The sequence below is a fragment of the Lipophrys pholis genome (genome assembly GCF_963383615.2).
Source record: "Lipophrys pholis genome assembly, chromosome: 7".
Classification (NCBI taxonomy): Eukaryota; Metazoa; Chordata; class Actinopteri; order Blenniiformes; family Blenniidae; genus Lipophrys; species Lipophrys pholis.
The window spans coordinates 30,428,504-30,456,299 of record NC_137638.1 but is presented as its reverse complement, the minus strand read 5'-3'; the positions used below and the strand labels follow the sequence as shown (position 1 = coordinate 30,456,299).

General features: G+C 44.2%; 1 protein-coding gene across 1 annotated transcript in view; it reads right to left on the bottom strand.

Moving 5' to 3' along the window:
* citb (citron rho-interacting serine/threonine kinase b) overlaps positions 1–27,796 on the bottom strand; it is a gene marked incomplete at its 5' end in the record, with an annotated part of 92,813 nt that overhangs the window by 20,003 nt on the left and 45,014 nt on the right. The window contains 18 exons of the mRNA XM_080467464.1: positions 7,858–7,950; positions 8,048–8,184; positions 8,943–9,078; positions 9,169–9,249; positions 10,509–10,553; positions 10,893–11,062; positions 12,125–12,229; positions 12,323–12,411; positions 13,026–13,206; positions 14,777–14,947; positions 18,014–18,037; positions 18,223–18,381; positions 22,058–22,289; positions 22,725–22,844; positions 23,263–23,403; positions 23,712–23,816; positions 23,906–24,041; positions 25,233–25,426. Of these exons, the coding sequence (XP_080323590.1) occupies positions 7,858–7,950; positions 8,048–8,184; positions 8,943–9,078; positions 9,169–9,249; positions 10,509–10,553; positions 10,893–11,062; positions 12,125–12,229; positions 12,323–12,411; positions 13,026–13,206; positions 14,777–14,947; positions 18,014–18,037; positions 18,223–18,381; positions 22,058–22,289; positions 22,725–22,844; positions 23,263–23,403; positions 23,712–23,816; positions 23,906–24,041; positions 25,233–25,426 (2,319 nt within the window). The remainder of the gene's footprint in view (positions 1–7,857; positions 7,951–8,047; positions 8,185–8,942; positions 9,079–9,168; positions 9,250–10,508; positions 10,554–10,892; positions 11,063–12,124; positions 12,230–12,322; positions 12,412–13,025; positions 13,207–14,776; positions 14,948–18,013; positions 18,038–18,222; positions 18,382–22,057; positions 22,290–22,724; positions 22,845–23,262; positions 23,404–23,711; positions 23,817–23,905; positions 24,042–25,232; positions 25,427–27,796) is intronic.

Below are 27,796 nucleotides of genomic sequence, written 5' to 3'. Positions count from 1 at the left end.
CTTGAACAATTGGGTTATGCCAACCACCTACCTCATGACACAGTAAACACCTTAACAGAGTCCTGGGATCTGCCGCACCATGTTGTCCACCACAATGGTAAGGCTAGGATTGTCTACAACTGTTCCTATCAGCACAACGGCCAAAGCCTCAACAGCCAACTTCTACCTGGTCTGACCCGAGGCCCTACCCTCCTTGGCATTCTTCTTCGGTTCCGAGAACACAGTGTAGCCATAAGTGCGGTGCTCAGAGTGGAGAGCAGAGCGGTGCTCAGGTAGCCGCAGAGCGACTAAAACCAACTACTGGATGGAAAGAACCGGATCCCGGATCCCTAAACAGAAAAAGGTGATTGCCTTCCAGTCTCTCTCTGTTTGTGCTCTGTTTGTTTGCTTTACTCTTAGCTCCTATTAGCACCTGTTTAGTCATGGCTTCCCCCTCCTCTCCTCCTGTCTTTTCCTGCTCCAAATGTCAGATGTTTAGCTACACCTCGACCTCAGTTACTGACACAGGGACCTGTGAAAAGTGTAGCTTTATTGTAGCACTTGAGGCGAGGCTGAGTCAGCTTGAGGAATGTCTCCTCTCTGTCCAGCTTAGGGCTAGCCCTGTAGCTAGTAGGCCAGGTTTAGCTGGAGCGGAGCATTCTAGCTTAGCAGCGCAGGGAGCTGCTAACTCTAGCCCCCCCTCAGCGGCCCTCGAGCAGCCGGGGAAACAGGGCGGTTGGGTGACTGTCAGGGGCAAACGTAGCTGCAAAAAGTCTACCCGACACCCCACTATACCCTACAGGCCTCCGTCAGTGTCTCCAATAAGTTTGCCCCACTCAGCAGCACACTGGTTGAGAAGGACACGCTGGTTATTGGCTCCTCTATAGTGAGACACGTTAACCGAGGACAACCAGCGGCCACAGTTAGCTGCCTTCCTGGGGCCAGAGCAGGCGACATTGAGTCCCAGCTAAAGCTAATGACTAAGAGTAAACGGAGATTTAAACGGATTGTAATCCACGACGTTCGCCTGAAGAAGTCTGAGGTCCTCAAAGCTAACGTAGAGTCAGTGTGCACATATGCGTGGACCATTTCAGATGAAGTAGTTTTCTCTGGCCCCCTCCCAAACCTCATCAGTGACGAGATGTTTAGCCGCACGTCATCTTTTAACCGCTGGCTGTCAGGGTGGTGTCCCAGTAACTCGGTAGGCTTCATTAATAATTGGAAGTCCTTCTGGGGCAAGCCTGGTCTCATTGGGAGGGACGGCATCCATCCCACATTGGATGGAGTGTACCTCTTATCTAGAAACATAGTTAAAAGCTTAGCTCCTCCATCCTGATGTCCCAGAGTGGGGACCAGGCAACAGAGTCGCAGTCCTACACGCCTCTTTGAGTTTCCCTCTCGGCAGTCACCAACCATAGCTAACTTAGTTAAACATCCCATAGAGACTGTGTCTATCCCTTGGACCACCACAAGTGTAAAACTATCTAAACCTAGGAAAACAACTTCTAATGACTACAAAAACTTAATCCGTATCAAATGTGAAACTAGACAAAATCAAGACAAACAAATGAAATGTGGTTTCCTAAACATTAGATCTTTATCATACAAAGCTCTTCTAGTCAATGATCTGATAACCGAACACAACATTGATCTCTTTGGATGAACAGAAACCTGGCTACGTAAAGATGAGTATGTTAGTCTAAATGAAGCCTCACCTCCAAGTCATACTAACACTCAAATAGCTGGTGAAAGTGGTCGAGGAGGGGGCGTGGCAGCCATCTATAACTCTCAGTTACTAATTAATATTAACCCAAAATCCAACTTTAGTTCTTTTGAGAGTCTGAGCATGACCATGCGACACCCGTCAAATAAAATAGTAAATTCTGTAGAATTTGTAATTATTTATCGTCCTCCTAGACCTTATTCAACTTTCTTAACTGAATTCTCTGAATTTTTGTCAGATCTCGCCCTGACTAAAGATAAAGTTATCATGGTAGGAGACTTCAATGTTCATGTTGACGTAGAAAATGATAGTTTCAGTGCCAGCTTAAGATCTATACTTGACTCTCTAGGTTTCTCTCAGGTAGTAGACGGGCCTACCCATAAACATCTACACACCCTAGACCTTATTCTAACTTATGGTTTGAGTATAGAGCATCTGACCATCTCTCCTCACAATGATTTCCTGTCAGATCACTTCTTAATAACCTTTGACTTTGTTCTAAATAGTTATAACCCTCCGGTTAAAGCCGTGTTAACCAGGTCTCTCTCCGATAACATAGTAACTAAATTCAAGGAAAGAATTCCCTCTGCTATAGATTCAGTAGTGAATCTTCCTGACCTCTATACTGTTGCTAGCTCAGATATTGAATACCTAACAAACAGTCTGACAGATATGCTAAAAACAACGCTAGACGACATAGCTCCTCAAAAAATGGAAATTAAAAAACAGGAAAAGTCATCCCCATGTTTTAACTCATCAACCCGTGAGCTTAAAGAATGCTCCCGTAGATTAGAAAGAACTTGGCATTCAACAAAAACAGACCTAGATTATATAGCCTGGAAGGATAGCTTCAAAACTTATAAGAAAGCTCTGAGTAGAAGTAGAACTAATTACTACTCATCCTTAATAGAGGAAAACAAAAACAAACCTCGGTTTCTTTTCAGTACTGTAGCCAAACTGACCAAGAACCAAAATAACGTCAAGCCCACCATTCCTATCAATATATGTAGTGAGGACTTCATGAAGTTCTTTCAAAATAAAATTACAACGCTTAGGGATAACATCCATCAAACCCTACCGTCCGTTAGCCCCATAACAGAGGAACTGGTTAAACCTAACAGTCATCTGGAATGCTTTCAGCAAATACAACTAGCCCAACTAAATTCCCTTATTTCTTCTGCTAAACCAACTACTAGCCTGTTGGACCCAATTCCTACTAGAATTCTGAAAGAGGAACTGCCACTAATCAATAATTCTATACTCGCAATTATTAACCAGTCTCTAACAATAGGCTATGTTCCACAATCCTTTAAACTAGCAGTTATTAAACCTCTCATTAAGAAGCCAAACTTAGACACAAGCCTTCTCTCAAACTACAGGCTGATCTCCAACCTTCCTTTCCTGTCAAAGGTTCTGGAGAAAGTAGTCGCTAAACAACTCAACGATTATCTGCAGGAGAATAATCTGTCAGAGGACTTTCAGTCCGGCTTCAGAATGAACCACAATAGAGAGACTGCACTGCTAAAAGTTACTAATGACCTTCTAATGGCCTCAGATAGAGCTCTTCTATCTGTTTTAGTTCTTCTGGACCTGAGTGCCGCATTTGATACTGTCGATCATAATATACTTTTAAGGAGATTAGAAGATGCCGTCGGCATTAAAAACTTAGCCTTAAACTGGTTTAAATCATATTTATCTGACAGGTTTCAATTTGTTCATGTAAATAACAAATCTTCAATGCATGAACGGGTCCTGTGTGGAGTACCACAAGGCTCCGTCCTCGGACCGATATTGTTTAATCTCTATATGTTACCACTCGGAAATATTATTAGGAAACACAACATTAACTTTCATTGTTATGCAGATGATACTCAGCTATATTTATCAATTAAAGCCAATCAGGCCGACCAACTTGTTAAATTAGAGTCCTGCCTCAGGGACGTTAAGTCCTGGATGTCTATCAACTTCTTAATGCTCAGCACATCCAAGACTGAGGTTATAATCGTAGGTCCTAAAAAGCTCAGGGATTACTTTTCAGATAGTCTGATTACCTTAGATAATAAAACCTTTACTTCTAACAGTGATATCAGGAACCTGGGTGTTATTTTTTATCAGGCTCTGTCCTTTACTTCCCATGTTAAACATGTCTCCAGGACAGCCTTCTTCCATCTAAGGAATATTGCAAAAATGAGAAACTTCTTGTCCTTCAAAAATGCAGAAAAAATTATTCATGCCTTTGTGACTTCAAGATTAGATTATTGTAACTCCCTAATGTCAGGATGTCCAAACTCCTCTGTTAGGATCTTCCAGCTAGTGCAGAACGCTGCTGCAGGTTTACTAACCAGAACTGGAAGAAGAGAGCACATCTCCCCAGTCTTAGCATCCTTACACTGGCTTCCAATTAAATCTAGACTAGAATTCAAGATCCTTCTGATCACATATAAAACTCTTCATCACCAGGCTCCGTCCTATATGGAGAAACTTCTAGAAGAGTATCACCCTCCACGAGCCCTTCGCTCTGAGGATGCAGGACTGTTGGTAATCCCTAAAGTCCATAAAAGTAAAACAGGAGGAAGGAGTTTCAGCCATATGGCTCCTTTACTCTGGAATCAACTACCAGCCTCGGTCCGAAAGGCCGACACCATTAGTTTATTTAAGAGTAGACTAAAAACCTTCCTCTTTGATAAAGCTTATCATTAGGAATCAGATAGGAGCACTAAGTTGAGCTGCTCTAGGCCTAGACTGCTGAGGGGATTTTCTCTCTCCCGTTAAAGGGAGTAACTCTACATTTGGAGGTTCTGCTTCTTGTCTTTCTTTCTTTCTCTCTGTCTAACAACATTACTGTAGCCACCAGATACTGCCGCCGTCTGTTTTTCTCCCTGACAGGAGGGGAGCAGGATCCAGGGGATCAGACCCAAGACTCACAGAGTGGCGTTACCACGGTCCTACTACCCGACCCCACCACAGCACCGGGACCCCACCGCAACGGCACGGCCCTTAAACTCCAGACTGAGATTGGTTCATCATCAGACCAACGCTCATCATAGACTTTTCTTAGTATTTGTATTTATCTCGCCTGTCTGCCACTCTCTCTCTCCCTCTTCTACTCCTCTCTCTCCCTGTCCTATCCCATGTACTTCTCCCCCCAACCGGTCAAGACGGATGGCCGCCCTTCCAGAGTCTAGGGTCCGCCCCACGGTTTCTTCCTGCGAGGGAGTTTTTCCTGGCCACTGTTGCTTGTTACATCGGCTTGCTTTGGAAGGGTTTAGTTGGGTTCTGTTGTACTCTATCATTGTAACAGCGCTTTGAGATGTTTGTTGATGTGATTTAGCGCTTTACAAATAAAATTTAATTGAATAATTTATTTAATAAGTGGTGACATCAAAGCAATGTTTCATCAAGTTCGCCTGCTACCCGAAGACTAGCCCCTTCTACGTTTTCTCTGGAGGGGTATGAAAAGGGAAGATGAGCCGATGGTGTACGAGTGGCATGTCCTGCAGATTGGGACAACATGCAGTCCTTGCTGCGCTACGTACGCCCTCCAGAGGCATGTGAAGGACAACAGCAGAGGCCATGAAGACATCCTACACCTTGTGGATACCGCTTTCTACGTCGACAACTGTTTGACCAGTGTCATAAGCAGGGATGAAGCCAAGACCATAATCAATCGGATGTGCACTCTGCTCTCGATCGGAGGCTTTAATGTGAGGCAGTGGGCCAGTAACAGCACACAGTGGTCGAACACCTCCCAGCGGAAGCGAAAGCAGCGAGCACCGAACTCTGGCTTTCCCAACACCGCCAAGATCCAGAAGTGCCAGCTTTAGGCCTTCGCTGGAACTGCCTCACTGATTGCCTTGGGTACCGCCTTTGACCAGTGGAGTATTCCCAGTCAACTTTGAGGAACGTGTACAAGGTAACGGCAACCCAATTTGATCCCCTCGGTTGCCTGGGATGAACCCATCTGACCAGAGGCTCTACAGGAGGTCTGGACCTAATGGTTGAGTAAACTGATTCATCTTCCACAAGTGGAAATTTCCAGATGCTACGTTCCACCAGTAGCAGATGCTGCGGCACCGCAATGACAAGCACACGTCTTCTGCGATGCCTCTGAAAGAGCCTACGGGGCAGTCGTATATCTCCGCACCCAAGACAACCAAGGTGAGGTCCATGTGGCATTTGTGATGGCTCGATCACGCGTGAGCCCCCGCAAACAGCTGTCCATGCCACGCCTTGAACTGTGTGCAGCTTTAGTTGGAGCCCAGCTGGCTAATGTTGTTATGACAGAACTGTTGCACTCTCCCCTCCAAGTCACCCTCTGGACTGACTCGACAACCGTGTTGACATGGCTGAAGTTTGAGTCGTGCCGTTATAAGGTCTTCATGGGAACTACAGTAGACTCGCAGAAATTCAAGTACTCACTGAAGGCTCCACCTGGCGGTACGTGTGCACCACAGAGAACCCAGCCGATGACTTAACCTGCGGCAAATCCTTGCTGGAGCTCAGCCAGCCAAATCAGTGGAGTCAAGGTCCACCCTTCCTTGGGCAACATCCAGACTCCTGGCCAGTGTTGCCTCATGTAGAAGCTCAAGAAGCAGATGAGGACGAACTTCGGAAGACAGTGTTCTGTAAAACCACCACCTGTGTTCTATCCACGGTGTCTATGTCCAACATAGACGACTGGGACAGTCTTCTTAAGACCACCTATGAGAGCCTTCACAGGGCGGCCAACGACCAGAGCAGTCCCACTATGACTGCAGCTGAAGCCCAAGCAGCGAAGCTACATGTCCTTCGACAAGCCCAGTGTGAATCCGTCCCTGGAGAGGTGGAAACTCTTGCTGCTGGTAAGCCCATCTCGAGGCAGCGTTGCCTGCTCATGCTCTCTCCTGAGAATGATGAAGCTGTTGGTCTGATGAGAGTGGGAGGCAGACTACGTAGAGCTGAAGGTCTAGACCCCGATGTCATACATCCCATCATCCTTGATCTGAAACATCATGTCACCAAGCTGCTCATTAAAAAATATGACGGAGCACTTCTACATCCTGGACCTGAGCGAGTGTGTGCAGAGATGAGAAGGAGATACTGGATCCTCCGGGGGAGCGAATCCATTAAACGTCACCAGCATACCTGCTTGGAATGCCAGAAGTGGCGTGCTACTCCAGTGGTCCCTCAGATGGCAGATCTGCCCTCCGCCAGACTCCATTGTACAACCCGCCTTTCTGGTCGACCGGAGTCGATTGCTATGGCCCTTACAACGTGAATGTTGGCCGACATACAGAGAAGCGATGGGGGCTGATCTTCAAGTGCATGACCACGAGTTGCGTGCACCTTGACCTACTGGAGAGCATAGACACTGATGCCTTTCTGATGGCCCGCCATTGCTTCATTGCCCATCACAGGAAGCCATTCGGGATCCTGGCTGACCGAGGAACCAACTTCAGAGGTGGAGCTGTAGAGCTGCAGGTCAACTTCGCTGCTTTAGAAGTACCTTTCCAAGAGCAGCTGGCCAACCAGAAGATTGAGTTCCGTTTCAACCTTCCTGGTTCTCCACACTTTGGGGAAACATGGGAACACGAGATGAAGTCAATCAAGGCAGCTCTCCAAGTTGTCCTCCTGGACTACACTGTCACCAAACCTGTACTGCAGACTGTGCTGATCGAAGTGGAGGGAATACTCAACGCAAAGCTGCTTGGGTACATCTTCTCCGACACTGCCGACCCTGATCCGGTCACACCGAATCTACTGCCGATGGGACATTGTGATGCCTCTCTTCCGGTCTACACACCCAGTGACCTTCTCAGCAGAAGGAGATGGCGCCACAGCCAGAACCTGGCGGACCATTTCTGGTCCAACTTCATCTGTCTTCCTCAGCTCCGTTGGTAGGCAGATCAGCTGATCGGCCTGTGTTCCACTTATTTAGCAGTTCAGATGATCCAAACAGATTACGCGCACGCACGCACGCACGCACGCACGCACGCACGCACGCACGCACGCACGCACGCACGCACGCACGCACACTGGAGTCGAACACACCACCCTGATTTTTGTTATCATATTCAGTGTATTTAGGTTGTCATTCATGCAGACGTCCTCCTCTTGTTTACATGCTGTTTTCTTGTTATTTCAGTTCTTTGTATTCGGCCTGAGCAGTCACTCACCTTTCGGATGCAATATTTGTTGAGATTGTCGTTGTATCGAAGGATAGTAATTTTGTTGGGCATGGCAGCACATATACAAGGGCCGTTGTCTATCTGTGAAGAGGAAAACAGTGTCTCACTCACAAAGAGGTCCAACGTCACAAAAAGAAATGTACTTTGATGTTCCATCACAGAGGAGATGTGGACGCACTCTGCCGGCAGCAAACAGATGGCAACCTTTCACCGTCTCGAAGATGTAGGGAGTCAGTTCAGACTGGGTAAGGTGGGACTGGGCCAGAGTCTGCTTCACTCTCTTGATCTCCACCAGACACAGCGCTCGCTCGTCTCCTGCAGACAGACACCACACGTCGTTGACGCTTCAGTACAAACACGTCACTGACTCCCGAGCTGTCCCGGGCAATCACATGCATCATATTTACAACTTTCAATAAGAGTATTCGAGTGGCATCGGTGGCCTTTCAAATCTTCAGTGATGCATGATAATGGCAGCTCCTTAATGACACTACTTGTGTGTAATGAGGCTCGTTATGTTGACTGATACTGGCCTTTTAGATTTATGTGAAACACTAAACAATGAGATGAATGAATTCAACTTTCTCTCATGACTCAAATCCTGCTGCTCACTAATCATTTAGAATCTTTTTGAAATAAAAATGTCAAAGCTGGGAGTTCAGAGTTTGTCTGAGGTGGGGAAGGAGTTTTAAATGGGATGCACCAATACTAGTATCAGGTCCGATCAGCCCTAAAGTGTGTTTGACGCCTCTGATTTAACATATACACAAGTCGAGATGAGGGATAAAATCACCAACATTAAGATTTGAAGACCACCCACAGCTGCCCGAGCCAAAAATTAAAACATGATCCTTCAGCTTTTCAGCCTGGTCTTCAATCATCTGCACTTATTTTATCAGATTCACTTTGCTCAACACCCAATGACAAAGTCGTGGAGACTTTGAATTTATATGGTGAAGAATTCTCACTTTTCTGTCATGTCACCCACTTCTGGCTTCACTTAGCCCGTTATAGCTCATGTATGAGGATTGGACGATTGGTCGTGTGCAGGTATTCAAAGCTGGGCGTCTCACCGACGATCATCAGCAGTTTCTCCTGCTCTTTGATGATGTAGATCTGAAAGACGGAGCCCAGGCCGGGGATGTGAGTCAGGGAGTTCTTGATGACGTTCAGAGCGTAGAGCCCCTCTTCAGAGCCCACCAGAACAATCTGCCCAACAAATCATCAAGATTGAGGAGACGATGGTTACATTTCAAGCAGTTATACTTAGGAATATGTATTGTGAATGAAGGCTGGTACCTGATCTGTGAGGGGGAGGGTGCAGTTAATGTCCAGCCTGTCGTCTCCCTCCAGCTTCAGGAGAGAGTTTCCCAGCAGCTTCTGAAAGAGCAGACAGCAGTGAGCAGTCAGCCGGACCGAAGCCTCGTCTTGAGCTCCGCTGGGGGAGAGGCAGCATAGGAGGAGGACCGAGGAGGGGCTGGGGGCTTCACAGTGCCGGAGGCGGGACCAAGTCACAAGTCGGTCTCCAGGGTCGGCTTCAGGTCACATGAGATTTATTGCATCTTATTACCATTGGTTACCCCTCTGACCACAAAGTTTTCTGTTGTTTTGTGTGGAGGCTCAACCTTTAAAGATTAGGTTTTAAATATTCCTACTTCAGTTTAGAACAGGTCACTGGGAGATGTTTTCTTTGTTAAGCTGCTTTAGGTTTAGAATGTTGGATAACTTTAATGTAGTGATCTCTGATTCCTGATCTCTGATTCCTGATCTCTGATTCCTGATCTCTGATTCCTGATCTCTGATTCCTGCCCACATCAGCTACGTTTCTTGGTTTTAGTTGTCTGTCTTTTCATCTTACAGTATGTCTTTATTAATTCTGACCAAGCAATGCAGTTAATCAATATCTCTCTGGTTTTGCTGAAGTTTTATCATTTTTTTCTACTTCACTTGTTCACTCCAGGGAAATTGTTGTCAATATTTCATTTGCACGTTAATTTAATTGAACGTAATCTTTCATGTGGGATCATAAAATTATGAATTGCTGATGACTTTAGTACAATTAACTTTAGGTCTTAGAACTTTGAAAAGTGTTCCAACCACCCAGTGTGTGATTTATGTCTCTTGGCCGAGTGACTTGCGTCCCAGCCTCAGAGTGCTCGGAGTGCAGCAGGGAAAACACAGACAAGTACATGAGCATGTAAAAACCTGCGGTCTGATCTCTGACAGCAGCAGGGGATCGACCCAAAGATGATCAGACATCTTGGTGAGGATTTGTGTACTGTGGGTTTACAAGAGAAGGACGACAGGGGGAGAATATAAAAAGAAGTAAAGAGAATTCAAGGTTTTTCCTTCATGAACAGAGTTTGTACAGGGTGGAGCAGAGGAGAGTGAGGGGTGATCCCAGCAGGTGGGGGGAGAGCAGGAGGGGGGGATGATCAAACAACACAATGGGCAGACACATGCGCCAACACTGCGTGCCTCGTGAAAGATGTGTGTGTGTGTGTGTGTGTGTGTGTGTGTGTGTGTGTGTGTGTGTGTGTGTGTGTGTGTGTGTGTGTGTGTGTGTGTGTGTGTGTGTGTGTGTGTGTGTGTGTGTGTGTGTGTGTACGTGTTGTGTCTTCATCTTTGTGACTGTTTACCTGCACCAGACGAGACAGAACCATTTGTCTTTTGGACACAGCGGCCTATGTGTGCAATGAAGCCCAATGAGATTGTCAGAAATCAGCAAAACGTGGCCATATATCGGAAAGATGGTGTGATATGATGGAAAAGCAACAAACAGGTGAGAAAGATAAAGAGAGAGGAAAGAAGTAGGAGAGGAGAGGAGAGAAGAAGGGAACAATTAACGACACATGTGAGAGTGGAAAATAATATCTGAGGCTTTCAAATCTGTCTCTACATCATAAGTTCAGGTGACTTTTCTTCATGCTGTGAGTGAGTGACTGAGTGAGTGAGTGAGTGACTGAGTGAGTGAGTGACTGAGTGACTGAGTGACACCTCCGACCTGCACAGGAGATACTCACTGCATCAGCCTCCGCCTTCTCCCGGGAGGCTCGTCCGCTGGCCACCACCGACTCCATCACCGCCACCCAGCGCTGCTTGTCAGGAAAACTGGGAGCCATGAAGTACAGAGCCTGACCGGGCCAGCACGGAGTGTGACACCGAGACTCCAGCTTCAGCACGTAGGAAACATCTGACACACAGGACATCAACCCGGATCATGTTTTAGAAATGGTTAGTTGCTCAGAAAGGAGATCGCAACATGAAAACAACACGACGTTGAACTTTCACGTCAAAGCAGAAAGAATAACTCACTGGCTCAGTGATTTTACTTTTATGTTGTGGCTCGGTATCTATCTTTGCAGCCTTTGCAGTTGTTTTGTAGATTTTACATTCACTTGACTGTTGATTTGTCTTACAGATTTTGTATTTATATTATGACTTTTGAGTTCATGTTGTAAACTTTTTTGTGTCTTTTCTCTTTGAGGTTTGAGCTTTCTTCAGCAGCTTCTTAATTTCTGTTGTCGCTTTGTATTTAAGTTGTAATTTTGTACCAGAGTTGTACTTTTTACTTTCAAGTTTGGGGTTTTGCATCTGTGTCATGGTGAGAATCATGTACAAATCACTGCTGCAAATATGAAAAAAAGGAGGAATTCTGTTCTCTGATGACATGTTTTCCAGTGAGCATGACTCTAATCATTTCATCCAGACTGGGTTGGCTTCTATAAAGCTACTAAAATGACAGCAACTGCAGAGACATGTTTAACCTTTACATTTCAGAAGGCTGTTTTTTGTTTTTAAAAAGTAAGCTTAAAACCATTTTCATTCGTTGGCTTTTATCCGAGCTTGAGACTCTGCTTCTGTTTTTATTGTTGCCATTTTATTGTTTGTATCGTTTTTATTATAGATTTTTGTTTCACACTTTACCTTTTTGGGTCTAAATGTCTATTTATGTACAGCACTCATCTCAGTACTCGGTATTGGCAAGCAGCTGAAGGTTAGAACTTGTACTATTCCTTTAAAATAAAGGTATCGATGCCTCCCTAGTATATGTATAACCTTAACTATAGTTAAAACATACAAACGTCATACAAATGCATAAGTCTCATTGTGAAACTCTTCCTGTTGCAAGTTTTGTATTTTGTCATAGCTTTTGGGGTGACGTTGAGTCTCAATGAGGAAACGGGTTGAGAAGTATATTTTGAGTGTGAAAGTTAAAAAAGAGGAAAACGGGAGGACCAATAAACCTGTTCACCTGATTTGGCAGTGTTCGGCAGCTCCGATGCTCCCACTGCACTGTGAACCAACACCTCTCCGTCTGACAGACAGAGGTCAAACTCCTCCAGGGGCTTGACAGAGTCTGAGAATCACACAAAAATAAGAAATCAATAACCACTGGTCTCATTTAGGGAGTCAAACCTGTGTCTGCCGACTTTGGGGATTCAAGTAAAACCTTCTCTGGGCTCGATCTCGTAGACAGAGATTTTTGTCCCGTCCAGGATCATGTATTTCCGCTCCCAGCCTTGGCCTCGTTTCCCATTCCTGGAAACACAAAAAGCAGCACAGATGACGCACTGAATCCAATCGTTTCTGCCGGAAACTTCACAAAAGCCTGATAGAGAGCGCCTGCAAATCGCTGAGGTTTCTAACATCACTCCGCTTGATCAGAGGGAGGAAATGACACAGTGAGGGAGCACAAAGAGAGACAACCAAACAGCTCAACTTCAATGCTCCTTTAGCTCCCCGTGGTGCATCTAATCCACGTCGTTTTAACAGTCATTAATTCAGCCGGTGCTCTAAATGGAGGCATCTGCAAATTCCTTCACTTTCTCAGGAATCATTTCCTTTTCTTTGTTCTCGTCCGTTTGTGTTCAACACCATCACAAACCAAGCTGGTTTCAGTTTGCAAAGTACGAACAAACATGTCTGTGAGGTCAAGCAGTGGTTTTGAATTACCAAAGGTGTAAATGTGAGTGCATTTGTCTCTCTGTGTTTTCCCTGTGAGCGACCGTCAACCTGTCCAGGAAGTGATCTGCCTTCCCCAGTGGTGGGCTGGGATGGGTTTCAGTACACTATAGACTCAAGTTAATGAAGCGGTGTGACAGATGGATGTACTATAACTTGAGAAAAAAGGTATAGTCTAGTGCTTCACAAACCTGGGCTGCTTCATCCAGCCCTCCAGGTGCATGTGCCCGCTGGCCTCTTTGAGCTGCTGGCCCGGAGAGCTGCCTTTATCTCGACACAGGCCCTCGGACAGATGCAGGGAGCAGTCGCTGGACATGCCGCACGTGGCTGGGAGGCAGGGCGAGCATTTTGGGTGGCACAAAGCGTGACATTCTGAGGAGAAAGAAACTATGTTAGAGAGAAAGTGACGCGACACACCCCACCTTCTCTCCACACCTCTTTGTGACACCACCAGCCCCAAAAGCGAAGTGGTGGGGTCTCTTAGCAAAGAGGGGTGCTTAGAAATAAAAATGACGTGCAGGAGTATATGACTCCAGTTTGGTCAAACTGCAAAAACAGCAAAAAGCTTCATAAACAAGGCTGTTTAACCCTTAAATATCTCTAAATTAGCAACACAAAGGAATTCAGTATGAGAATAATGAGATATTATGGATAAAGAGTTACAGATGTAGGATGTTTTCAGCCTGTACTCAAGCTGTGATTCATGGTGAAACAACAAATGGGGTGGTTTTGTCATGAGGTGCAAGTTTTGAAAAAAAAAGAGTAAAAAAAGATAGAAAAGGAGAAACAACTACGTAAGTGTTTTTATCAAAACACAAAGATTTTTAATGGAAGCCTTTTGTAAAACTTCATGAATGCAATGAAGACAAACACTTATAAATAAATAAACTTACCGTAGCCTACCATGCAAACAAATGCTTTTTTTTGCTTTTAGATTGCATTTTAATATTTTACTGTACAAATATAGGACAATCCACAATATTTATCAATTTCCATGATTTTAAAAAAGCATCTTAAAGCAAATTGCATTAGTTCCTATTTCCTTAAAGTTGGCTTTCCGCCTTTAATCAGATAGTGTTGATCACTTATGAAGCAGCATCTCCTGGTTTATCACAAGATAAAGGTGGAAGCAATAGTAAAAATACCTACACTTACAACTAACTGTTCAAATTATTCTTAAGAACAAGAAAAAAAATGAGGGCTTCACTCAGAAACTATTCAAAGTTCAGCTGCATTTAATTGTATTGTCAATAGCAGGCATTTAATGTCTATAAACTTACACAATGGTAAACAAATATAATCTTCTCTGTAAACAGTGTTTGTTGTGTCAATTCCTGTCTTCCCATACTTATATTAGTCACCGTTAAGTCTTTCAGAAATTAACATCCAATATTACTCATTTACGGTAATTTGGATCCCGTGTTATTTGAAATGTTAACTTTTTATTCTATTTATTCTTTGTGGAGCATCGCTGTATAATAATGTCCCTCAGGGATTAATAAAGTATTTCTATTGAATTCTATTCTGAAGCAGGAAGTTTCTCTGTTAAAAGAGAAAACTTGTAGTCTACAAAATGCAGATGAAAAGAATTGAAATATTGATTTAAACCATAGGTAGAACAACGATAGCAGAACCAAAATGAATTACATGGTGTGAATTATATATACGTATGAATTAAACTACATACCTGAAAAATACTAGTTAACTACATATAGAAATATGAATATGTGTAATTCACTTCCAAATCTACATATATTTCTGGTATTTTAGCCAAATGAAAAGAAATGGTTGAACCAATCGAAGTGAGTGAAGAATGGAAAAAAAAAAGTAAAAATGCTTTCCTCGATTGGGATAGCATTGAGAATATAAAAACTACAGCTACATGGAGGTAATATGGATGGTTGGTCTCAGGTCTGTCCTGGTGAACACATCTGTAACTCACCAAGACAGGTTGCTGCTTGGCGGCCAAAGTGCACCGTATCCAGGCACACGGTGCACTTGGCGGCTCTCATGTTGAGTCCCACTGTGAAGCGGTGGGGGGTGTTGTGGTGCACCACCCTCTCTCTCTCCCTCTCTCTGTCTCTCTGACTGTCCTTCAAACGACGGCTATACTCTGAATACAGTCAGGGAACACAGTGAGGGCAGGAAGCGCCGGCATGTCGGACTCTTGTCAGGTAACATCCATCACTTTGAAAACCTTGATGCGTCATGCCATACCGTCTATGAAATCACTTCAACCAAAAAGAAAAAAAAGCTTTCCAAAGAAACTGTAGGATGTATAGCAAAATGCATGTGCAAGGAAACTCTGAAGACAGTAATGCTTAAAAAACAAAGAATATTGATCGTATCAATACTGTTGCAGGTTCCCACTCACTGCTGCAGCTTAAAGGCATCATCCAGTCAGTATAAAGTCTTCCTTGTTAATAAACCTAGAAGAGATGTGGAACATTGGACCCAGTCATCAATACCTTTATTATCACCAGTGATACCTTATTTGAAATAAAGTTCATTCATTGGTTTTATGTAATTATTGATTCAAAACGCCACATTTTTTTCTCACTGCATATTGCAATATAATACTTTGATGTTTAATAAAAAGCATAAACTAACCACACACCTGCTTAACAGTGCAGCTGGGCCATACTTTCCTGATCTTCCCTTAAATAACAGAGTTTTATAGTTCTATCTACACAGGTTCGGTTCAAGCCATCATTCGTCCACCTGCTTCTCCTGTAGGAAGTCGTCAAGCCAAATCCAAAGAATGTCATGTGCAGCATTTTAAACCTTAGAACCTTTTAAAGTAGGGATGCATCGATGCCGATACCAGAGGCAGTGCAGAGGTGGTTTGAGGCACAGCATAGCCTTTGTCGTTTGCATACTGTTTGCATATGGAGTATAAATTGAGCTTCATGGGATTTTATAACTACTTGTATCGGCAAGTAGCTAAAGGTTAGTATTCGTACTTTAAAAAAAGGGGACTTCTACTTTAATGGCTTGTAAAAACAACATCCGGCACTTCCAGCCAGCGTTTGACGATCTTAAAATGTGAAACCACTGTGAAACTACTTGCTAGATTTGCACTACATTTTAGTTACTTTCTACAATTTCCTATTATCATAGTATCTTTTGCATGTAGGTTTTATTATTATTTTTTAACTTATTAGGGAGAGTTGCACCCAGTGTTTTAAGTGAAAAAAAAAGAAGTGCCGGTGACGTCTTGTCAGTCTCTCCTACAAATATTGGGACCAAAACAAAAAATACTGAGGCATGCACAGACATTGTGTACAGCAGGTGGTCAGTGTAAAATATAGGCACCTTGTGCAGCGTGTGGACCCACTGCTGCCTTATAGTAGTAGTGTGAGATTAAAAAAAACAAAAAAACCACCAGTACATATTGTGAGTAATTGCAAATTTATTTAAATATTAGCAGATTTTCCCTAAAAATGATAAAATTTAAGAATGAGAGCGAGAGATGAGTGGATGTCACTTCACACCATCCTGAATAAGTTAAGATATACTTTTATTGTCCCTGTGGGAATTATTTTTTTTATCATCATTACGAGTATTGGGTGTTATTTAAGCATGTAATTGTGAAAATAAAGAAAGCTGCAGTGAATCCACGTGAAAACTGACAGAGGAACCTGGGGTCATGTAGGAACGGACAGGACAGGAACCTGGTGCAGTTTGCTGAATACTATTTGAATTAAAGTTTTAGGAAATGTTCTGCCTGTACAGTAATATAACTTATTGCGTGATTTTAGTGTGTAATTGTGAAAAATGTTGATGTTGTCGACGGTCACGTCAATATGGGCCACAGACAGTACAGTGTAAACTAATTTTAAAAAATTAGCATAAGCTGCACCCACCATATTTAAAAAGAAAAAATACATTTGTACATATACAGTATAGGCCGCACTTGTCTATAAGAACAGGTGTCCACGTTTTAACAGGGCATGAATTTCACTAGGGTCCTTCATTAAGGTGGGGATGTCATCCACTGACTGTCGCAGGTCTCAAGCTACAGTATCCATGTAACTGAGAGGGCGCCTCCCTCTATTTGGGAGCGTGAGTCTTGTGCAACAATGGTAGATGTCCCCACTTCCTTGGTTTGGAGGAGATGTTTTCACTCTCATAAGAAGTCTGGTGTAGGAGCCATTGAGACGTTTTTGCAGGTCTCTCTTCATGGTCCAGGTTTCTGCGCTGTATAATAGGATACTTTCCACACGAGCTCTAAAGAAGGCCAGTTTAGTAGAGTTGGATATTCCAGACTGCCAGATAAGATGGAGCTTATTACAGGCATTCCAAGCCAGTACCTTGCATGCCTTTAAGTCCTTCTTTCTATCAGAGACAAATGATCCAAGGTATTTGTAATCGCCAACATTTCTTCAGCACAGTGCCATCGTCGGATTGGATAGACTAATGGACTTCATTCTCATTGAGTCATGTATTCGGTCTTCTTTGCATTGGGAAAGAAACTTGGCTGTTGCATCCTCTAGACATGTTAGTAGGTCCTGAGTATCTTGGAGATGATCAGCTTTGAGTGCTATATCATCTGCATAATCAACATCTGTAAGATGTTTGCCTTTCAATCATCTGGAGTGAGGTTAAAAAATTCAGCCATGTCGATGAATATACGATTAACACTTTTTGAAAGTTATTCCAGAGAAAAACAAACACATTTTATATTAACACCAATGCTATATATTCTGTATTTCTTTATTGGTTTTCTCAGTTTTAACAAACAGATCTTTCTCACAGGATTCAAGGCTTTGCTTCAAAATTGAGTCTTTATTTGTAAGATAAAATCAGATGACTGGATGATGCCTTTCGCCCAGAGTGGCGGCTCAAAGGGTCAGATTGCTATTGGAGCATTGCAGAGTTTATCATATGTTGCATCTCTGTGTATGAAGTGAAGTTCAGGTGGGATTGTTGTGGGTTGGAAAACAGAGCAGTGTTCTGCAAATCAGACCAACTAAGCTTCAGCAACCAAACAAATGCGTCAGATTTCCAAAGCTGTGCACTGGTTTCTCTCAGCCTCACCTGGCAGACCTGGTGGGATCTGACATTTCATGAAAAGTGCAGAGCTTGTAAAATCTGGCCTGTCAGGGATATGGATGCGGCAAAAGGAGAAGAGAGATAAGAGACCAAACTGCAAAAATCATGAGTTTGGACGACTTACTTTCAAAAGTGACCCTCCTTCTCTCTGAAACGTGTGTGGGGGAAAAAAGGATAGTGAGAGCTCCGTAAATGATCCTTGGAAAAATGACAATAAATATGTGTGTGTGAGTTCGTGTGCAGGTGAAGGGGGGCATGTGTGAGATATGAAGTTGTAAGCCTGCATGGAGGAAAAAAAAAGCAGAATTACTGTAAAGCTCAGCCTTCACTCACCCTCGGGTGTGGGCGTGTCCTTCCTGCGGCCGGAGTTGGAGGGCGCCAGGCCGGCCGGACCCTGCTGGTGCTCGGGAGACTTCACCAGAGCAGACATGATGACCTGCTGCCGTGCGCCGGTCGGGTTCGAGGAGCCGCTGTGGTCCTTGTACTGGAGAGCTGGGTGAGAAATCAATGATTACATAAAGCTTTTATTCTTGGATATAAACAAGGCACAAAACGTCATGAAATTTGTTTTTATTTCTCAATGATTTGCTGTAACAATGCTCATTGGCAATAAATCTTAGCGGTTGGAAAGCCTCTTTATTTCCATTTCGAATGGTGCCAGATTTCTAGGAAACATGCCTTTAGAAGATGAGCAACAACCTGCGGTGACCAGAAGCTGAAAACAAGAGTTCAGAGCAAAGAAAGGCTGTTCGGCATTGGAAGAGAGAATTTGTGAAAATATCCGTGAGCACAAACTACATTACCCAGCTCAGCTGCTCATCCCACAAATGCAGGTTCCTGTTTGAAGGTTAGTTCATCTTTCATAAATGCTTTTTTCAAATGCAGCCCAAAAATGGAGGAATTTCAGGTTTCTGTGAAACTGAAAGAAAAAAAGACGATTTGAAGTGATGGCAGCATCGAGAAACGGGCTCCCAACTGTAAGAAGTAGTTTACGCCCAACAAACTTGAATATATCCTAAGACAAAGACACCTTATGGGCAAACCAAAATTCCAAAAATTGGGAAGAAAACACCCGCCGAGAGAAAACAAGACGACAGAGAAAATGATCGTCAACAAGCTAGCAGCAACGTGGAGGAAGTCGCCATGTCGGACCCGGAGCAGCACCGCAACGTTAACCTGGGTGTGATCCTGAAAGAGCTCCGTGAATTTAGAAAAAACTCCAGTGGGCAACTCGGCAGCATACGAGAGGAAATAAAACGGATCAACGAGACCTGAATCCAGTCCTCGGAAGAAGTCCTGTCGGAGCTGGTGAAGCTCCAGGTGCAAACACACGCTGAAGTCACGGACCTGCGGGGCCGCCTGCGACGTGAAAACATCAGAATACACGGAGTGAAAGAAGGTGCTGAAGAACTGATCATCAAGAGGGCACACTGGGTGCTGGGCCCGAAACCCCCGACTGGAGCCGCACCGAGATCCATAGTGGTGAGATTCTCCAGCTTCAGAGTGAAGGAAGACGTGCAGAAAAAAGGATTTGATCTGGATGGGAAAAGGACACATCTGGACCACGACTCCTCGCCGGAGGTGTTACGGAAACGGAGGGAGTGTGCTGCAGCCAAAAACGCTCTGAAGGAAAGAAATATACGGTTTCAAACTCTGTTCCCCGCACGACTGAAAGTTTTCCACGAGGACAGCACCGTGATCTACAACTCAGCAACGGAGGCAGCGGAGGACCTGGCGGTGAGGCGGATCCCAGCCTCCCTCCTGGATCAGATTCACCAGTTCACCAGGCGATCCAGTAGAAAACCAGGACACTAGAAGGAGAGTGCTGTTTAAAGTTACAAAGAAAGGTTCCAGGCTTTCCAGCGACCGGAGACTGATAAGTAGTTCATATTCACTCGGACCGAGTTTTATATTGCTATATTACACTCTGTCTTAATAATGTACATATATTTTAATATGTACAGTGTAGGACAGATGCTTGTTTTCTTTTCCTTATAAGTAGTAAACTATATTTAGAGATGAATGTTATTGGCAAAAGATAACTAAACTTTGAGTTGGGAAACCTTTAGGTGGACAATATAGGCCAAAACATCAGCCTCCAAGCTGAAGAGGGCGCTCTCCCACTGACATGTGGCGGAGCCTTTCCCTCGAGACACAAGGCCACAGAAGTCAAAGTTGTTTCTTTTTCAGTATATAGTTTTTTATTTTGTTCAATGTTTCAGCCATCGTTCCTTGTGGCACCAGGGGTGTAGAACAAAAGTTATTTGTTTATTTAAGGGTGTGCATACAACATCTAGTAACTTATAATGCAAGTTGAAATTTGAATGTACTTATGAAAAGAAAGATGCTGAGGGAGGATTTATTCTGGTACGGGACATCTCGAGGGAGTCCAGGTTACTTTCCTCAATGTATATGCCCCACCAGGATCTCAATGGAAATTCTACAACTCTGTTTTTGCATTGATGATTACAGAAGCACAAGGTTTATTAACATGTGGGGGGGAGGACTCGCACTCCCCTGTTTAAAAGACTACTATATATCTGCTCAATTGAGGATTTTGTTTTGTTGGTGTAAATTTGACTATCATGCAAGATGAAGGACATCGAGGAGAGTATCTCTGGGGAAATTCCAATACAGGCACGACTAGGGGACAAGAGACTGATTAAATATCTGATGGAAATAGGAAATGAATGGATCACATTAGTTTTCAAAACTTGGTTAAGGATCAATTCTAAAGGGGTTTGGATGGTAGAGATGAAGATGTTGGGATGGTGCGCTCATGGCCTTGACTTTTACCCAAATAAGTCAATCTGAGCTTTAAGAAATGGGCTAAAAAGAGCCTCTCTTCATACTGCAACTTCGTTCGCAAAGGCACTTTGAGCAGCTTTGAGAAACTGAGGAAAGAGTATGGATTTGACAACAGTGACCACTATAGATTCCTCCAGCTCCGACATCACTTAAACAGCTTTATTTCTAACGGACAGAAAGTGTTTGAAAATCAAATACAGAAAGTTCTTGTAAGTGCCTACAGGGAAGATTCGGGGGGGCACTTCAGGAGGTTAAAACAACAAGCACCATTTACATAAAACAAAAATGGGAAAGGGAAACCAACAGCTGTATTACAGTGAAAGATTGGGAAAAGTGCTGTGAAATTCAGTGGCGGATATCAAACTCAAACTCATGGGAGCATTTGGCTGGAAAAGTTTGAGCAAATTCTTCATCACTCCTGCCTAAAGTTCTCACTACACCAGCTCTTCTAGTTGTTGGAGGAACTGTGGAGCCCAGGAAGAGAGCCACTTTCACTTATTTTGTGCCTGCCCGAAAGTAATTACTTGATTACATGATCCACAAAGAAATAGTTGCTATAATTGGAAAAAAAATGTATTTAACTGGAAAGAACTCTTTTTCGGCTTGTTGCAATCCACATCCACAAATAAAAATGTCATGTGCTTATTTGGAAAACTGAACTCCAGCGGCCAGAAAAGCAATAACAAGAAAATGGATTAAACCAGACGGTCCATCTGTTCGTGAATGACACGATGTCACCTATGAAATCTTTGTAATGGAGGGAATCACTTTCTCAATAAGAGTGGAAAGGTTCATTTTCCCAAAACGACCGTCTTTTGTTTAATTAATTAATTTATTTTCCATTGTTTTTGTAATATATTCCACTTAGATTGCTCATTTTTGTAATTGCTTGATTTGTAAAGTACGCATCGTCCAACGCTTTTTCAGTAAAAAAAGAGAAAGTTTGTGTCTGAGCCGCCATGATGGTCCTGTTTTAACAGCAGGAGCTGAGTGATGCGTTCAGGTGCATCACGTAAGCCCGCCCGCCGACATTTTAACGAGCTGCAGGGCTCACACAGTAGCGATGTTACAAGCTAAATATGATTAAAATATGACTGATAGTCATTAGTGAGCTGGAACACACATGTGCAGCACACGGCAGTGCAGAGGTTTCAGCAATGCGGCTCCCACATATTTGGGCCCGGACGGTTGGCACAGCCAAAACACATTTCTTTGGCCAGAGGGAGCTGGAAGAAGAAAATTCTGAACTTTCTTCTTGTTCTTATGGAGGATGAATCGGCCTTTACACCAGGATTAGTTTAAACTGAAACAAACCAGACAAGTTTGAACAAATCCTCCGCTGCTCTGATGCAGCTCTCACCTTCTTCTCTCAGAGATCGCAGCTCCGCTCTCATTTTCTGCAAAGCCTCTTCCAGCTCGGAGCACCGGGATCGCTCTTTGTCCAGTGCCACCTTCATGTCGCTGTACTGCAGCGGCACCGGCTGGATGGCGGGCACCGGCGAGACCTGGCCCTGGCTCTGACTCCCACTCTGAGACTGGGACTGAGCGGCCATCGCAGCCAGCAGGTCCTCACGACGACGCCCGAACAGACCCTGGGAGACAAACAAGCAACTCACGAACTGAGAAAAACACGACGCCAGCTCAGCTGTTTCCGAAAACAGGTAACAATCACAAGACTCTTTTCTTAGAGATGTAGGGTTTGTAACAGGCAGTCAGATGAAGAGCTGATGGGTGAAAAATACATGTAAGTAAAGGTCAGGCCATGTACCATATTTTTAAATATCCTGAGAAAAAAATGACTTCCCTCCACACTAAACCTTAATTCATTATATTTGTGTTTCCTCAAACGATAATTTAACTCTCTCAATTGTCACTTTGTAAAAATGTATAATGTAACAGGACATAAACAGCCAACAGATAAAATGGAACAAATAGTGACATAAATATCTTGAATGTTTTCAGAACACGTTTTGGAACAAAGTGTTACTAAATGAATGAGTCTAATTGAATATATAATTCTGGCTCACCTTTTTCTTCTTGGAGCCACCGTGGGCCTGGGACTGCAGGAAGTCAATGAGCTTGGTCTGCTGCGTTATGGTGCCCTCCATTTTCACCTTCTCATGAGAGTACACAGCCTGCAGGTGGAGCTAAGTGAACATCACTACTGCCATGAATTTCTCCTCAAGAACTCCAGTTCGCACAGAGAGGGTGACAAGGAATGGGGGGGGGGCAGGTAGGGTAGGGAGGGGATCATGTATGTATTCAAGAGGCTTAAAACAGTGGGGAGAAGAATCAAGACTGGAAATGATACAGAAGATTTTCTCCTAATCCAACAAGTGTGTTTGGGCCTGCAGTGACTGAGAGTTCAAGCTTCTAGTGACTTTGGCAAATACAACCAAATGAATGGCTGTGTGTGTGTGTGTGTGTGTGTGTGTGTGTGTGTGTGTGTGTGTGTGTGTGTGTGTGTGTGTGTGTGTGTGTGTGTGTGTGTGTGTGTGTGTGTGTGTGTGTGTGTGTGTGTGTGTGTGTGTGTGTGTGTGTGTGTGTGTGTGTGTCTAGCAGCACCTGGATGTTCTCCAGCTGGTACTCCAGGTCTGTCCTCTCGGTCTTCAGCAGGTCGGTCTGGTCCAGAGCGTCCTGCAGACCCTGGGTCAGACGGAAGATGTGTGTCTTCTGTGCGTCCATCTGCTGCTGCAGCTTCTCTTGCTGTGAGGAAAAGCAGCTGTTACATCACCGTCTGGCCGCTCTGACTTTGCCACTTTGGCTGCTTACAAATGGTTGCTTCCGACGGTGGAAGCAGCAAAAGCTTTCAGCGTGGATTGACATTTCTTACTACGATAGAAAACACAAAGTTCATTTTGAAATTCTGGTAAAATACTTCAATGGAGGCATGAATCATGAAGTCAGTTCTGGAAAACATGAAAAAATACTCTCAAAGAAGACTAATGGAGTTTGCTCAGTACATCACATGAGACATTAGATATCATTGAAGTATATACTGCATATTGCTGTACCTCTTCCAGTAGTCTCTGCTTGAGATCTCGCTCACTCTCTAGTTTCTGTTGCAAACTGCGGGCGTTCATCTCCAGCATGGCATGCTTCTTCTCCAGATCATTCAACTGAATGAAAGCACAGTCAGAGTTTACTGTCAAATCTGCTTACCAGGCAAAAGTGGAACCCTTATTCACCAGCAAGAACAGATGCTTACAGTGTCTGTGAGGCTCTCGGCTTTGAGTTTCTGGTCTTTGAGGGCCTGCTGCAGGGTCAGGATCTCAGCTTTGTGCTCCTTAACGGCCTGCTCCACAGCCTGGCGAGACTCAGAGCTGCGCTGCTCTGAACGAAGCCTGAAGCGTACGCAAAGCCTTTGTTTACATCAGTTATAGGGAAGCTTGATGTGGTTAATCTTCAACATTTCCAGAGAAAATAAAACAGAAATAAAGACAGCTTTCATTCTTACATCTCCACACTGGTAACCAGCTTTGTTATTTTAATGGTAAAGGTTTAAGAGTTACAGTGAAATGCACACGCACACACACACACACGCACGCACGCACGCACGCACGCACGCACGCACGCACGCACGCACGCACGCACGCACACACACACACACACAGTATATATCTTGTAATATGTATTTAATGCACCATTATTCCATTGCCCTGCCCTGCCTACCTCAACTCAGAAAATAACTTCATATATTTCCCAGAATACCTTTTTGACAAACCCACGAGAATATGCCTGACCCTGTTGCATTTAGCGTGTGTAGGCGAGGAGAAGCAGATCCAACACTGATGGCAACTGAAATATTTAGAGCAAAAACAATTTTTTCCAAAAAAAGAAACTCATAAATGTAACATGTGCAAGTTACCATCGTTGGTTTACTGCACTGCGGATAAACTATCTAATATTATTTTGAGGGAGTACTATCTATGTGGAGTGAGTTATTTAACATACCCACAAAACTACAACATAAGTTGAAGCATACTGCTCTTAAGGTTCTAATTAAGTGAGTAACGTCCACAGTTGTAGTCACACAGTTTGCTTCAGCAGCAGCAATTAAATGGTCACTTTTTTAGTTGAATTCTTTGTGATTCAAGGATCAGATTGTTTCATTTACATAATCACTAAATAAACTAATCAGAATGTTGTGCTGGTTTTTATGTGCCAAGATGAGACATGATTCATTTCAGTCGATCAATCCCATGATGCTTTGCACTGTGATGTTTGACATTTGTGACATATGCACAGAATACAGCAAACCTTTCGTCGGTCAAACCTTTCAACTATTTTAAAATCTTTAAATATGTTTAAATGAATTGATGAATTGTGCACCGACCCAGCAACCCTCCAACTGTAGGAAGTGACCGACATGGACTGTGGTTAAATATCGAACCATACCACCGCCTACGGTCCTGTCATAATTTCAATCGGCTGGTGCAAATATAATCAGGTTTATATGGTGCAAGTTTAATCGGGTCTGCCTTAAACGGCATTACTTTTGGTGGATGGAACCACAGCTAGTGTGTTGTGGTCACCTGTTCTGTTTCTCAGTGTCCAGCAGTCTCTGGATCTCCCTGGTCCTCCTCTCCGCCTGGTTCTTCTCATCCTCCAGCGTTGATCTCCAGGCATCCCACTGTCTCTCCTTCTCCAGGAGCTCGTCGTTCATGTTCTCCAGCTCCATCACCTGCTCCTCCAGCATGGTGCACGTGGTCTTCAGCGTCTCAAGGTTCTGGCACAAAACAGGATTTTGAGGAAAGTAAACCTCTCAGTGAAGCATTGTTTTCTGTTTCAAACAAAGTATCAGCTTTCCGGACGATGGCTGGACTCACTTTCATAATATTTTATGCTCAGTGACGTTTCTGTTGATTTTCTCCATATGTCAGAGGAAAGTAGTTTGTTTCAGTGAAATTTGAATGTTTTGGATGCAGTACGGAGAACAAGATCATACTGACGAAGATGAATATCCAGTCCAACCACGCTAAAGGAACATGACTAAATCTGGCCCATCCATACCGTCACAACAGACCAAACTCATCTGTTGAATGAGACTGATCTGATTAGAAAATACAAATACTGTTACTTTGGGCTTCCTGGCACAGCAAATTACCAGAATTGTAAAGAGTATGACAGTGTTATACTTTTGACAGAAGGTAGTTTTTGACTGCTTACTGTAATGGAATTAGTAACAAGTCTTTTTTTGAGTTCTGGCTGTATACTGCAGAAATGTGCAGTTTGATCACAGCACTTTGCCACAGATGTCACAAGTTTTGAGGAAACATGCAGTCGACATGCTGACTGCAGGAATGCCCACCAGAGCTGTTGGCAGTTAATTGAATGTTCATTTCTCCACCATAAGCGTCTCCAAAGGCGTTTCAGAGAATTTGGCAGTACATCCAACTCACAACTGCAGACCAGGTGTAACCACACCAGCCCAGGACCTCCACCTCCAGCATGTTCACCTCCATTACGGTCTCAGACCAGCCACCCAGACAGCTGCTGCAACAATCGGTTTGCAGATCCAAAGAATTTCTGCACAAACTGTCATAAACCGTCTCAGGGAAGCTGATCCACGACCATCAGCTCATGTTGCAGCTTGATAAAGCACGACCTCATGTTGCAAAGATCTGTACACAATTCCTGGAAGCTGAAAACATCCCAGTTCTTTCATGGCCAGCATCCTCACCGGACATGTCACCCATTGAGCATGTTTGGGATGCTCTGGATCGGCGTATACGACAGCGTGTTCCATTTCCTACCATTATCCAGCAACGTGTCACTGGACCAACACTCCACTGCACAATCAACAACCTGATCAACTCTATGCAGAGGTGAAAAGTAACGAATTATATTTACCCATGTTACTGTAGTTGAGTATTTTTTTGTGTACTTGTACTTTTTTAAGTCATTTTAAAACTCAATACTTTTACTTTTACTTGAGTATGTGTTTATAAAAGTAGTGTACTGCACTACAAATTCAATCATGTCCGTTACTGAGTAAAATATATTCAAATAATTAATGGATTAAGAGAATTGCGCTCCAGACAAACGGATGTGTCAAGCACCATGGAAGCTTTTCGCCTGAGAGAATAAGCACTTCCTTTTATGCTGACTGTTAATGGCGGAGGCTTTTATTTTGACATATCCAAACGGGAACACCATGGCAGGAGAACCTCTGACGAGCGTACCCGGTCAACCCGGTAAGAGCGGACATCACGCCGCGCACGGACACATAATTGTTGGGCCCAAACCCCATTGTTCACCCCATCCTGACAAAAGGGGGGGGTACCTGATGACCGCATGGTTGCAATCATCATTAGTCATATGACCCCCAACAGGGGCCACCCGAGACCCCTCCTGTAAGCTGCACCCCTACACCTCACTGACAGGGGGCTCCACTAACTCCGCCACACCCAGAGGAGGAGACTGCTCTCTGAACCTGAGACCAGCGCAAGGAGAGCGCCACGGGGTGCCTGAAATTCAAATGTGGATAACACCTCCCTGCAGCTATCGCTCGCGGCCTCTTTCCACCCGAACGGCCGAGAGACACACGTCTCGGCGGCATCGGAGGGAATAAGAGCACAAAGTGGACCCACGGAACCAAACCTAGGTTCAGCCCACTGGGCAAGCAGAACACAGTTTGGATTACTTTTTCTCTTTCTCTTTTTCTTTTCTGACCCTTGGGACGTGAGCCAGTGTCTCTCCTCACTGCCGCATCAACGTACAGCTTTCTATGTGAAGCTGTTCTGAAGCTGAACCCAAGGCCCCACAGCTCTGGCTCGGGATGCCGAATCCAGACCCGGTAACGGACAAGTTACCGCGGCCTCACGAGATCAACATTGCGCCACCCCGTGCGAACCACGTCACTGACGGTGAGTAAGAGAGCTTTTGTCTGGGCAGCGCTGCTGAATTCGCCTGAAGCTAATATGCAATGTGTTTTACTGTGTCACTGATAAAGCTGCAGCAGCAACAAAGTTGCCATCTGTTTGTAAACGCAACATTCACCCGCGCTGTGGCGAGCACGACACTTGGCTCCTTCACCTCAGACACCGGAGGTCCGGGTGAGCTCCAAAAGCCACCCCGATCTCTGTGTGCAGGAACC